Source organism: Barbus barbus, assembly GCF_936440315.1.
Source record: "Barbus barbus genome assembly, chromosome: 44".
In the NCBI taxonomy this organism is placed as follows: domain Eukaryota; kingdom Metazoa; phylum Chordata; class Actinopteri; order Cypriniformes; family Cyprinidae; genus Barbus; species Barbus barbus.
The window spans coordinates 25,447,501-25,462,420 of record NC_136722.1 but is presented as its reverse complement, the minus strand read 5'-3'; the positions used below and the strand labels follow the sequence as shown (position 1 = coordinate 25,462,420).

Here is a 14,920-nt window from a genome sequence, read left to right as displayed (position 1 = left end):
AGACAAAGATGAACCTTTATCTAAGTGATGGGAAAGCACAAATGAGGAGGAAACAAGGGAACTGCAATGATCCCAAGCATCCAGCCTCATCTGTAAAGCATGGTGGAGGTGATGTCATGGCATGGGGATGCATGCTGTCTCTGGAACAGGCCCTCTCAACTTTACTGATGACTTAATGTATGATGACAGTAGCAGAATGAATTTGGAAGAGTACAAAACCATCTCGCCTACCAATATTCAAGAAAATGCCACCAGATTCATTGGGAAGTGCTTCATATTGCATCAGGACAATGACCCAAAACACCCTGCAGTTCAGTCAAGGAGTTTATAAGAGCAAAGAAATGGAAAGTGTTAGATTGCCCAAGTCAATCTCCAGATTTAAATCAGATTGAACATGAATTTCAGCAGCTGAAGAGGAGAGGAAAGGCAGAAACTCCCCAAAACAAGCAACAATTGGGATTGGCTTCATTAAAGGCTGGGAAAAGTATTTCAAAGGATGAGAGCAAGAGTCTGGTGATGTCTATGGGTCACAGACTCACTGCTGTGATTGTGTGCAAGGGATCTGCAACTAAATAATAGCTTTTAATCTTTTATATCTGCCTTATGTTCAGATATAGAACAGCACTAATGGGTAAAACATATATGAGTTGAAACGGCTAATAATAAAATGTGACATTCTGTAGTTTTGTCTCATATTCATCTTTTAATCATATTTGTAAATGTCTTGACTCCACAGCCAACAGAGCAATTTTGTCTTTACTGTTGCAATACTTATGGAGGGCACTGTATATAAATAAACTTGCCTTGCCTTACTATAATTTTTACTAAAATTTAAATGAAAAGAACATATAAAGATAAAATCTAAATCAAAATATTAACAACAACTTTAAACATATATCAGTAGTATACTATAACAACTAAAACTAGATATAAAACTGAAAATTAAAACTTAAAAGCTATTTAGACATTTAAAAAAAATGACAATGACAAAAAAAAAAAAATTACTAAAACTAACAAAAATTTACAGGAAAACAGAAAATTCAAAATATTAACAAACAATTTAATAGTATATCAATAGTATACTAAAATAACTAAAACTGAAAAAAAAGAATAAAAACTGTATTGACAATAAAAATGGCAAAAAAAAACAAAATGATAAAAGTTTAATATTAATAAAAATAAAATCTAACAAAAAAAGCTGATATAAGTATATATCAGTAGTATACTAAATAACGCTGGTGCAGAGACACATGCTGGTCATTTGACATTTTTAAAGATTAACAACATTAAAATACAAATAAAGCGTATTTAATGATTGTATAGTGACATGTTTGATTTATATAGAAATGTAAGTCACATTGAAATGTTTGTCAGTGTTTGTCAGAGTTCAGATGTACTCTGTATTTGTGTATTCATCACATCTTGCCTGCTTTTTTCTTCTGAAAGCTGTCTCCTCGCCGTCGTCGTTTACCCTGAAGACTAACACACTGAGCACTGCTGTGCCAAACTCCTACTATCCAGGTAAAGCTCTGCGTTCAGCGCTACATGTCCACTCATTTCTGTCTCAAACTACTCTGCTTTTGTCTGTTGCTCTGCTCAGCTGAGCTTTATAGACCACATGAAATCACCACTCGCATCTATAACTTTGAGCTCTTCTATATCCTAGAGCACCACTAAAGAGTACAAAAATACACTTGTAGAAGAGATATCGTTCAAAAGTTTGGGGTCAGTAAGAATTAATTTTTTTATTTTTAAGAAATGTATACTTTTCTTCAGGCTTATTCTAGATAACAAAAACTAAAAATCATTTAAAAAAAGAAGTTTAATTTCTTGCAATAAAATAAACTTGATCTAAAATATGCTAAATATTTTTTTTAAAGCTTGTTTTATTTCAGCTATCACAAAAAACATTAAAACAAACATTTGCATTACTTGACATAAAATAAACTTTAACTGAATAAATATTAAAAACTTATTTTATTTTAGGTATCATAAAAATCCTAAAAAAAGTTACTCTAAATGAAATATACTAAACATACTAAAATATATATGACAACTATTTAAATATGAAAACTTAAACTAAAACTGAAATAAAAGTTCATACAAAATTAACATAAAAATGACTAAAACTTTCAAATTAAAATAAAAACAGAAAATATAAAAATTAATTATTATTGAACATAAAATATTATTTAAAACTATAATAATATCTCAATGATACAAAAAGCACATTGCTTTTATTTATTAAGGCTGCATTATATTGATCAAAAGTGACACATTTATAATGTTTCAAAAGATTTCCATTTCAAATAAATGCTGTATTTTCATCCTGGAAAATAAAATGTATCTCAATTTCCACAAAAATGTTAAACAGCACAACTGTGTTCAACATTGATAATAATCAGAAATGTTTGTTGAGCAGTAAATCAGTATATTATTATGATTTCTGAAGATCATGTGACACTGAAGACTGGAGTAATGATGCTGAAAATACAGCTGCAGATCACAGAAATAAATTATATTTTAACACATATTCACATAGAAAACAGCTGATTTACATTAGAATAATATTTCACAATTTTTACTATATTTTTGATTAAATAAATGCACATTAAAAAAGAGTTACTGACCCCACACATTTTCTATGGGCAAGGTAGCTCACTATTAACAGTTAAACCAGCTTATTAATGATGTCAAACCGTTTCATGGGGTCTATACGTCAGCAGTTATGTCTGTATGGTCACCTGTTTAACCTTCCTGACTAATGCAGTACTGACTTGATCTGGATCAGTGTGGTCTGAACCGCTTTTCTCTTCTCTGTAAACCTCCGCATGTCTCTCGGCCGTGAGCAGATCCCTTCGTGCCGACCGCAATCTTAGGTGAGAAAACCTCTGTTTCTGTTTCACACATGACAGTGTCCTGAGAATAGCTTGTTTGTGTTGACAAGAGACAGACAGGAAGTAGATCTGACGCTTCCTCACATTCATACCTGCCTGCTTTTCTCTTCTGTGTGAGATTGGAGGGTTTATTCCTCCCCGAGCCGAGGCTTCACCCCATCCCATCCGCATTCCGTGTCGTGCGTGTGACGTCACGTATGTCTATGACCTCTCATGTGCATGGACAGATAATGTGGACCGGATGAGGGGGGAGTGACAGTGTGGCACAAACCAAAAAAGCGACCCATGGCCATTTCCATCAGTGTCTTCAGACACACTCTTTATGCTCACGATAGCGTTTAAAACACACTTTGTCATAAAATCAATTGTGCACATGCCAGTTTTTAATGCTAAACTATGAACTAAATACAGCTCCAAATCACTATACTAAATGATATCTTGGGTTCAGGAAGTATTTTTCCCATTCATTCATTTGAAAGACACAAGAACGAGGGAATTAATCTTCTGTTGTCTTAACGGGATTAGTTCACCCTAAAAATATAATTTACCTGAAATATATTAAATTTACTAAAATAAAATATAAAAAAAACATAAAAATCCTTAGTGTTATTCAAAATAAAATAAACTTCAACTGAAATATACTAAAATAAAATATTATTATTCTTCTGTTGTTTTAACAGAATAATTCACCCCAAAAAATATAATTCTGTCATCATTTGCTCATTTCTTTCTTCTGTGGAACTCAAAAGAAGATATTTAACTTTGGACCCCATTGACTTTCATTGTATTGTGTTCCACACAAATAAGTAAGTCATACAGGTTTGGAATGATTTAATTGCAAGTAAATGACCAAAATAATCTTATCTAGTTATACTGCGTTCATTCACTGCTTCAGAATCACATTATTTACGTCATGATGCTTTTAAAAGAGTGCAGGTTTTAGGCATCTACAGAAGCAGATCTCAACCCTGACGGCACGTGACTGACTTTCAGTGTTGAAATTAATGTAGTTTAGTGCTAAATGATTGAGAAAAGGTGAATAAAAGTCTTTTTAACAAGATCTGTAGGAAAGTAAAATGTTGAAATACTGTTGTGATACCTACGTTGATTCGATTTGCAAAATCAAAACAAAAGTTCACTATGATTCTTGATCCATGACGTTGAATGAATATTGAAATGTGGTTGAAATAAAGTCAGTTGTTATTTCAATGTTGAAAAACACTGGTATTTAATGCAAAAATGTCAGCAAGATCAGTGTCAATTCGATTTGCAAAATTGATACAAAATTCAATTCAAGCATTGAAATAATGTATGTTGCTGTTTCAACATTGAAAAACAATTGTTTAATGCAAAAGCATTACCACAGTACTTAAAATTCAGAATTAAGACTTTGAATCAGCATTGCAAGGAAACTGTTGATTTGCGAAACTTCAACACTGAATCAGCCTTGATCCATGACTTTGAATAAACATTGAACTGTGATTAAAACAATGCAAAAATGTTCAACATTGAAATTTTAACAAGATCTGTAGGAAAAGTAAAACATTGAAACAATGTTGCAAGATCAATGTCATTTCGATTTGTAAAACTGAAACAAATTGCAACACTTGATCCATGATAAACTTTGAAATGTCAGCGTAAATCATGTAACTTCCGAGCTCATGTAGGTCTGTTTAGAAAGTTTAACAGTGGATGGCCTGAATGGGATTTGTACTTGGGGAACCCAAGTGTCGAGCAGGTTCAGATTTGGCCTCGTCTCATTCCTTCATTTTGACACCTCAGACGGTTCAGAGTAAGTCAGTCAGAACCTCAGATAGTCTCTGGACTTCATGTGTAGCTGCTCTTGCTTCAACTATCTTGTTGCTTACACCCTTTTTCCTCTCTCTTCCTGTTTTCTTTCTTCACATTTAACCTGTTATGTATCCTCTTAAAAAGTGCCCATTAATGGTAAGTTGCCAATCGGCCCTGTGTTTTTTGGGGGTGACTGTCAGTGGGATCCGCTCCCCCCTCTCCCCTCAAACCGTGTCGCCTCTCTCGCATGGCCTTGTGTCGCATTTCGCCTCCCATTAGCTAGCATGGCCGTCACCCGTGGCCCGCCCTCTTCATACATACAGTACAGCGGTGGCCAAAATCATTACAACACTAGTATATCAGCAGCTAAAATAGTTTGAAGTCAGTTATTTCTATCTTTTGCTGTAGTGTGTGTCAGTAGGAAACATTCATTTTGCCATTAATTGTAATAATCCAGTGAGATGTTTGAGATCTGATCTGATCATCATCAGTCTGTCTGGAATGACATGAAGAAACAGAACAAACTGAGACTCAATCCAGAAGAACTGTGGCTTCAAGAAAGCTCCTGAGAAACTCTGCTCAAGTGCACCGAGGACAAAAGCTTTAAACACAAAGGATGCTCACAACAAATATTGATTTAGTTTAGTTAATAGAAGTTAATTCATTAAAGAAAATCTATTAATGACATTGTTTTTGACAGCATCCTCATTTTACAGCATTTTTCCACAAGTGCCTAAAACTTTTAACAGAACTGTAGCTTTGCAGGAGGTTTCTTGAAGCGTCTTGGAGACTCAGTTCTTCTGGATTGAGTCTCTCTCAGTTTGTTCTGTTTCTTCATGTCATTCCAGACAGACTGGATGATGACAAAATGAATGTTTGGAAATGTAAACTGATATTTCCTACTGACACACTACAGCAGAAGATAGAAATAAGGGACTTTAAACCATTTGTAGCTGCTGGAAATACTAGTGATCTGATCATTTTGGCCACCACTGTAAATGTGTCACCCTCCACTCACCTGCATCCTCAAATGTGCTTTCTTTTGGTTCCCAACCCTGTCGTGAAGGTGCCACATCCAGACATCACCATTTCACCATTGGTGCGACCTCATTTTGACATGGGATAGCCAGTTTCTTTAGCTAGAACAGACGGCTTGGTTTTGTTTTGATGTGTAGATGGTGCCGGCGTTCTGTTTATGCACATGTTTGGATTCAACTCACCTGCTGTTCTGTGCTCATCTCTTCATGTAGTCGTCAACCTACTGCTCGTCCATCCCTTTGCAGTTTTCTTCTGCGTTTGCTGACCGTTTGTCCCTTGCGTTTTTCCCATCAGACGAAAACCACACCATGAACAGCGAGACCAGCAGCCTGGTTCAGTCGCATACTCACTCCTACAAGAAACGCGAGGCGGTGGATGTCCCATATCAGACGGGACAGCTTCATCCGGCCATCCGCGTCGCCGATCTTCTGCAGCACATCACACAGATGAAGTGCGCCGAGGGTTACGGCTTCAAAGAGGAATACGAGGTGCGTCCTTTTGCTTAATTTGTCTTTAGTTTACTCTCAACATCATTTGTTTCATCACACGTTTGTGTCACTGCATGCAGTTTGCATATTATTTTTAAGAGTGGTCATTGAATATAATGTCGTTCCAATCTTGACTTATGTCTTCCGTGAAGCACGAAAGGAGATGTTTAGCAGAATGTGCACGCTTCAGTTTACAAACAACAACATTAGACACTTTTTTACAAAGACATTTTGTTCAACATCTCTTTTTGAAAGTCATACAGGTTTGAAATGACAAATTATTCATTTTTGGCTGAACTATTCTATTGATATGCACTGCAAAACTTTTTTGTTCAGTATTTTTATCTTATTTTCCAGTGCAAATATGTATAATATGCATTATTAAAACATTAACTAGTAGCAAAGTGACTTACAATATTAAGTCCCTTAAAGAGTTTATGCTTAAAACAAGAAAAATGGACAGCAAAATTAATTTTCTTCTCCCATTGACAGATTTGTAATCATAAACTCGTTTAATTTTTATACATTTTTCATATCTTAAATCATTTTGCATATCAATTAAATGTATCTTAACAATGTTTAGATAGTATTGTTGTCTTATATTTAGTTTTTGAAAATTAAGTGAATTTGTGCTTAAAACCTGGTAATGGGGTCAGAAAAATAAACTTGATTCCCATAAAAACTATTGATTTTCTTAACCCGCTGAGATTTTTTTATCACTATTGTTTTAAGCATAAACTGATTTAATTTTGATGTATTTTATAAAAAAAAAAAAAAAAAACAAGACTTAATATCTAAGTAATTTTTCTTTAAGAAGTATCTTGATTTAAGAAGGTTTACATGCTATTTTTATCTTGTTTTCTAGTACAAATATCTAAATCAAGATACTTTTACTTGTTTTCAAAATTAAGTTAAAATGAAATATGCTTAAAACAAGAACAAATAAACCTAATTAAATTGAGTTGTTTTCTTATTTTAAGAATGAACTCACTATTTTTATAAATTTTTCAAAAAAACAAGACTTAAAATCTTAGGTCATGCTTAAGTAAATGTATCTTGATTTAAGAATACTTCCTTGCTTTTCAGTACAAATATCTAAATATTCTTAAATCAAGATACATTTACTTAAGAAGCAAAATGACTTAAAATACGGTCTCATTTTCTGACAAATGTGATGCGAGATTATGCTTAAAACAGGAAAAATGCATAAATGCATAATGCATTTTTAAGCATAAACTCACTTAAATGTGATCATTTTTATGGACAGACAAGTCTTACTATAAGTCATTTAGCTTCTGAAGTAAATATATCGTAAAGATTTAAGAATGTTTAGATATTTATGCTGGAAATCAAGATCATTTTTTGCAGTGTTATCTCCATGAGCTCATGTCATCACCAGACCGCTCCAGTTCTGTTGAGCGCACAAGGCTTAGCTATGATGTGATGTGATGTCTTCACACACACGATGACAGACAGACTTGCGTGATCGGCCGTTAGTTAACGTCTACAGCGACTGAGAGACGTGGGCAGTGCTAAAACATCCCATCACGGCTCTGTGTTTGTGCATCCTCTCACCCACCACCATAACCTCACCGCTTTATCCTTCACATCTCAATCAAATGAATATTTCAGCCCAGACACCCGTTGGGTTGCGAGCCGCCCTGAGGGCTCGATTCATTATGGATAAAGATTGTTTTTAGAGTTCAGGTAGAAGTCCCTCGTCCCTTCCTCATGTGAAACTTGCTTGTCTTAACTGTGTTTTTGTTGAATAGTGGTTTGAGATGACCAACACTAAAATATTCCCTTATCTTTCCTTTTGCTTCTTGTTATTCCATTCATTTACTTTGGAAAAGATAAATGAGGTAAGCAGCCCTTTCTGGATATATGTAAGATGTTTTAGTTATGATTTGTTAGCTCCCGATTGTCCTGTAGTTTGTCTTGAAGCTCCTGTAGTTTTACCTTAGAAGCTGTTGCCGCCCGCCATATGAAAGCTTTCCAAAAATATAGTTTATTTTTATGCATCTTTAAATAATCTTGGGTCATTCATAGAAAAAATAAAAGCAAAAGCCATAAGAAAAAAAGGTACTTGAAACTAAAATAAAGTTTTTATGAAATGAAAATATATATATTTTATTTCATCTAGTTGTCAAGACATAATTTCTCGTTTTAATTTGATGAATTAAAGTAACTAAAACTAAAATATAAAAGGTTCACAGATTAAAGAAATTAAAAGGGTATACTTTTTGTCTTGCAATTCACTTTTTACAGAATTAGCATTCTGAATTTAATTTTTATTTATTCTTGACTTAAGAATATTTTAAATTTTTTATTAAATTGTATTATTTTCAGAGATATAAACTCAGAATGTTGCAAGATAAACCTTTCTTCTGAGAAGATTTTGAGATTTTTATGTTTCATTTTTAATTCCATCGCAGAAAAAAAGTCTGAATTGTGAGATAAAAAGCACTATTACCTTTTTATTTTTATTCCAAGGTGAAAATGATCTTGCATAATATTTAATAAATAAATATAAAAAGTAATAAATGACAAAAAAAAATTATTATTAAAACTTCAACTAAAAATAATATGAAAACAGAGCATCAAAAAATAAAAAATAATTTAAAACTGATTCAAATTCACAATTTTTTCAGTTTTAAATCATGGTACACAATAATTTAACTATTTTTTCAGAGAAACCGTGTCATATTTCAAATTATTATTATTTTGTTTTATTATTACACAGCAGAAACAAGCTTCCATAATATATTTAAAAAAACAACAAAACTAAAATGAAAACAGATTTCACAAATTCTTTGGTTTTTAAATGATGTTATGACACAATTTAACTACTTATTTAAATAGAAACAGAGTCATATCTCATTCCAGACCATGTAAGAATAATATTCCGCATTAGCAACAGTAACCAAGAGGGGCGGAGCTTAGCAAAGGGTCAGTTTCTATGAATTTTGCAGTCAGTATCCAGGCTGAGAATCTTTTATAAATGTACAGTTATAGTGTCAGAATCCAACATTTGAACATCTGATGCTTAAATTGCATTAAAAGCTGCCTGAGGAAGTTTATTTGTGGATAAAGTACATCAGAAGCTTCTGGACCAAACTGTAAAGCTTTACTAGTCGCTGTCAGACGTCACAGAGGTGGAGGTAATGCATCCACAAATACCTGGAGCATGCTGGGATGCATAACAATAAAGAGCAGCAGGGAATCAACAACTGCATCTTACAACATGCATTATTAAGTTGGGCTCGATGCCTGTTTTATTCATGCTTGTTTTGACATCTTTCAGAGAGCGCGTGTTATTCGGCATCAATTTCATTTCATGACTCTGTTTATTGGATTTGATTTCACCTCCTGCTTTTATCCTCAGCACCACTGAGACGAAACGCAAGTTAATGTTATCGTTCGAGTCGCTCCTCTCGTTCTGGACCAATCCAGATCCGGTTTTAGCATCGCCAAAGACTCGCGTCACGGGTTTGGCTCATGATTCCAGTCATGCGTCTGATTGGCTGTGGTTTTGAGGCTCAGCCAATCGCAGCTAGTGGCCTAGAGGGACAGAAACAGCCTGGAGCTTCCTGCCAGCCATTTCTCCATCCGCTCCATTCCAGTCTGCTGTGAAGCTTATTTATTCAGCACCACATTTTTATATTTCAAAAGATTATTTTCCCATCAAGCAAAGTCTGAAAGTCATTATTCTCTCCTGTTTCACTTCAGCAACTCTTAAAGGGACAGTTCACCTGAAATTCGTCATGTACTCACCCCTACTGTTTTAGTGGCACTGAAAAACTAGTTTTTGGTCATATTTTCAATTGGGTTTTATTTTTCTGTTTTCATTTTAATTTTTGTTAATGTATGTAATTTTACGTTTTTATTATCTTAATATTTATTATCTTTTTTTAAGTGTTTCTAATCCATTTTAAATATAAATTGTTTTAGTTATTAGTTTTAGATATTTTATTGCTTCAAGTTAAATTAAATGAAAATGAGAAATGTTGCCTTTGAAATGAGCTAGAATAAATTTTCAAGGTTTTTTTGCCGTTTTTATTAGTATTTTTTTTTTTCAATCATTTTTATCAAGTGTAGTTTTTAGTTTTAGTTTTAGTTATTTTTGTACTTCAACTTGAACTAAATGAAAATGACAAATGTTGGTTTGGCAAATAGCCAATAAAAATCAAATAAAATAAGTTTAATTTATTTTAGTTAATAAAAATATTTTTTTTGTATTTAATTTATTTAATTTAATGTTCGTTCATTGTATTTGTATCATTTAAGTTTTAATTTTTTTAAATAAGTTTAAGTTTTTATATTTTATTTATTTCTGTTAATGTTTATTTAGTTTATTTTAAATTTTATTTAAAATTGTGTTTTATATTTAATTAATACATTTTTTTATCTATTTATTTTTTTATGGTTTTAGATTTAGTTAAAGATAATAACCCTGACTTACCTTAATGTCGTTCTGACCCATTAACACTTTGGTTAATCACAAATGAAGATATTTTTAATGAAGCCTGAGAGGTTTCTGTTACTCCAGATGAAGGGAACCAAAACTTAAAAGATCCAAAAAGATCATAAATGTGTCGTAAAACGAATCCGTGTGAATCAAGTGGTTTGATTCAAGTTTTGTGAAGAGATGCAAACATTGATGAACAGATTCATTACAAATATGTTAATTTGTGTTTTAAAGATGGACCAAAGTCTGACTGGTTTGAATTATGATGGAGTTCACATTTGTGGGTGAATTATTCCTGTAAGTTGAGCCTGTTTTTCTGCGTGTCTTGTGTTTATACACCAGTAAAAGCACACAGAAGAGCCGTCAGTGTTTGTTTGACAGAATCTGCACTTTATATCACGTCTTGGCTGTGTAAATACTCTCGGAGGCGTCTGCGTGTGACCGTCTTGAATATTTAAATGTGTGTGTGAGTGTGTTTGCGTTCAGTAACTGCAGCGTCTGACGGCCGTCGGCGCTCGTTTGACTCAGTTGTCATGATTTTCCCGCTGCGCTCTCGGCGGTGGACTCCTGCATCTCATTATCTGAAAGGTGTTTGTCAGTGGCTCGTACCTTCGGCTCGGCTCGTCTCGCTGTCTCTGACGCCACATGAGAGACACGCTGAATAACAAGCTGCTGCTGCTTCAGAGAACCAACATTCATTAAACTGGCTTTAATGTCTCTTTAGATGCTTTAAATGCATCTGCATTTCATGATGTTTGCAAAACTATATCAAAACCTTTCATCAAAGTTGTGCTAAAATGCGTTCTTGTCTTAGAACTGAACTTTTTTAAACTTCAAATGTTGACTCCTGTATATCAGAGGTGGACATTAGTGAAGTACTTTTACTTTAGTCAATTTAAAAAGTATCTGTAGTTTATCAGAGTGTTTTTCTTTGGAAAACTTTACTTAAAGCATAATTTCATACTTTTTACTGCACTATACATTTCATAAATAAAAGTTGTTGTTTGTTTTTCCTTTAATACTTAAGAACATTAAAAATGTAGTACTTTCTTGTACTCAAGTAAATCTTTGAATTACTTTTACTTGAGTAAAAGTAAGAAAGTAATAGATTTCTAATGTAAATAAGTATTAAATGATATTTAATATGAAACATAGTGCAGTAAAAAGTACAGTATTATGCTTTGTAATGTTGTGAAGTAAAGTTTTCTAAAGAAACACACTAATAAAGTACAGATGCTTGAAAAGTACTTTTAAAGCAGAGTAAAAATACTTCACTACTGTCTGCCTCTGCTGTGTGTGTATATATATTTATATATATATATTAGGGATGCACCAATAGGATTTATTTTGTCCGATACCAATTCTAACAAACAACTATTGGCTGATTCGGATACCGATACCGATACCGATATTTCTCCGTTGCATAAAGCAGGGGTAAAAACAGATGGGTTCACTCCGAGCAGAATCGGTATTTGAACATTTCTGTTCCTGCGTTCCTCTGTGAAACCGGTTTGAGTTGAAAAAATACTGGTTAATAACATTATTTTTAAAAACTTTTTCTTTGCCAATAATAATAATAAAGTACAGTGTTTTATTTACTTGATCTCGCTCAGTCATAACCAATACAGCATCATCTTTTCTATATATACCAAAGACTAAATGTATTAAGCGTAAGAAAAAACTACACTTTAAAAAAAAACAAAAGTTACTCCTAGCGTTTTGAGAGGAAAAACCTGCCTGAATTATTAGGCTGTACATTTATTATTATATTCAGAAATAATGTAGGCTAAAATACTGGTAAATAAAAGCTAAATTTTAGTTCCCTTCTCTCCACAACAAATCCTCTAAAGTTGTATTTAGGAGAAATATAAGCGTCAAGACAAAATGAATTAATTTACAGACGAAACTGAAGCCTGCTGCTCTCATTCTGCACAAATCCAAATGTTTCCATATTCACGATGTATCTGGATGCTAAAATATGATTTATTACGTAAACTATAGGCTTTGTTCTTTTACTCGCATAGCTAGGTAAAGACATTTATAATGCTACAAATTTCTATTTCTAATAAATGCTGTTCTTTTAAACTTTCTATTCATCTGTGAATCCTGAAAAATAAAATGTATCAGTTTCCACAAAAATATTAATGTTTTCAACATTGATAAAAATCAGAAATGTTTGTTGAGCAGTAAATCAGTATATTATTATGATTTCTGAAGATCATGTGACACTGAAGACTGGAGTAATGATGCTGAAAATACAGCTGCAGATCACAGAAATACATTACATTTTAACACATATTCACATAGAAAACAGCTGTTTTATATTATAATAATATTTCAAATTTTTACTGTATTTTTGATCGAATAAATGCAGCCTTGGTGAGCAGAAGAGACTCTTTCAGGATCGTTTTAACAGTAGTGCGTTTCAAGATAAGACGTGTTTCTATTTATTTATTGCACACAGACGTGTTGAGTTTCAAAATGAAAGACTTTTGATTGAAAGTAGTTTTTCTGTTTCTTTAAGTCTTCTAAAGGTTATCGTGCTCGATGCAGGTTAAATCTGACTCAGCTCTCCTTCTGAAACCATAACACTTTACTTCTAATCTCAGTCCATAACCTCAATCACAGAGCCTCCGAGATGTTCGTCAGAAAGCTGCGTCGGTGAATATCAGGCACAAAGAGCGGATGATCAGCCGTTTCTCCTGCAGATGAAGCTGCTGTCATCATTGTGTTTAGCTCAATCACTGCAATCATATCTCTTGTCTCTGGACGGTGGGAGACTAGGAATACCAATACCACGCTTACACCAGAGAAACGGCAGAAACCAGCCCGACGGCCCTCAGAAGCCAGCGCTGAAGTGTATTTTCATAATTAGCTGTAATTGCGCGGCGAGGAGAGCATTAATGTTTGATGAGGAACAAACGTCGGCTGCGTTTCTCTTTCTGTCCGTCTCTCTTGTGCTTTCCGTTGGTTCGATGTAAATCTCACGCCGTGATCGAGCTCCTGCGGTCAGCGCTTGCATCAGAAAATAATATCAACTAAACCCTCAGATTTAAAATACTAGAAGCGGATGCAATGCAATAAACATTGCTTATGTATTCTTATTCTAAAACCTGGTCAGGCAGCATTTTAAGGCTTTATTCTGTAGGTGTGATTATGCCGCCTTATAAGATGCTTTCTTTTTATTTTATCTTAACATGGCATAAATTCTTTGTGCATAAAATAATCCCAGAATACATTGCAATAAGTAAAAAAAAAAAGTGCAATGTCAAGTCACCTTTATTTATATAGAGCTTTTAACAATACAGATTGTGTCAAAGCAGCTTTACAGTATTAAACAGGAAAACAGTGTCAGTAATGCAGAAGACAATAGTAATGTTCCTTTAAGATGCCAGATGAGGCAAGAGAAAGGTTGAGATAATGATAAAAATGGGCTGTGTTTTCATTTATTATGTATGACAAGTATATATAAATATTATAGATTGTAGAAAATTACATGTTTTGATACATTTTAAATATTAAATAATTTAAATATTAATTTAGATTTTTAAGTTAATTTATTTAAAAAAAATATTTAAGAGTTGTAATTAAATTTAATAGGCTATTAACATTTTTGTTTGATTTTAATATTATATAATTAAAATATAAAATTCAATGTTGGTAATAGGCTATTGATATTTTTATTTGATGTTAATACTAAATAATTTAAACATTAAATTTAATTTTTCATGATAATTTAATAGTTTTAATTATATAATATTAATATTTTTGTTTGATATTAATTTAAAGTAATTTAAATACATTTTCAATTAAATGTTCAAAAATAGTTTAAGAATTTTAATAATGCACTATTAATAGTTTTTGTTTTGTTTAAATTTTAAATAATTTAAATAAATATTCACTTAAATGTTTAATGATAAATTAACAATTTTAATAATAAACTAACGTTTTTTGTTGGATTTTAATATTAAATAATTTAAATAAATATTCACTTAAATGTTTAATAATAAACTAACGTTTTTTGTTGGATTTTAATATTAAATAATTTAAATAAAAATTAAATAAAATGTTTATTACTATTACTAATGATATGATATCAGTATTTTTGTTTTATTTTAATTTGAAATATGTATTTAATGAAATGTTTAATAATAATTTACCACTTCAAAAAATTTACTATTCATATTTTTATTGCTTTTAATATTAAAACAAAAAAAATTCAGTTAAATGTTTAATAT

General features: G+C 32.4%; 1 protein-coding gene across 10 annotated transcripts in view; it reads left to right on the top strand.

Annotated features, from left to right (window-relative positions):
• LOC306863442 (receptor-type tyrosine-protein phosphatase mu-like) overlaps positions 1-14,920 on the top strand; it is a 234,528-nt gene that overhangs the window by 190,913 nt on the left and 28,695 nt on the right. For 4 of the 10 annotated variants that reach the window (XM_079406776.1, XM_079406774.1, XM_079406772.1 and 1 more), the window contains 3 exons: positions 1,447-1,521; positions 2,853-2,879; positions 6,021-6,214. In XM_079406776.1, the coding sequence (XP_079262902.1) occupies positions 1,447-1,521; positions 2,853-2,879; positions 6,021-6,214 (296 nt within the window). The remainder of the gene's footprint in view (positions 1-1,446; positions 1,522-2,852; positions 2,880-6,020; positions 6,215-14,920) is intronic. The other 6 variants (XM_079406777.1, XM_079406775.1, XM_079406773.1 and 3 more) reach the window with 2 other exon arrangements.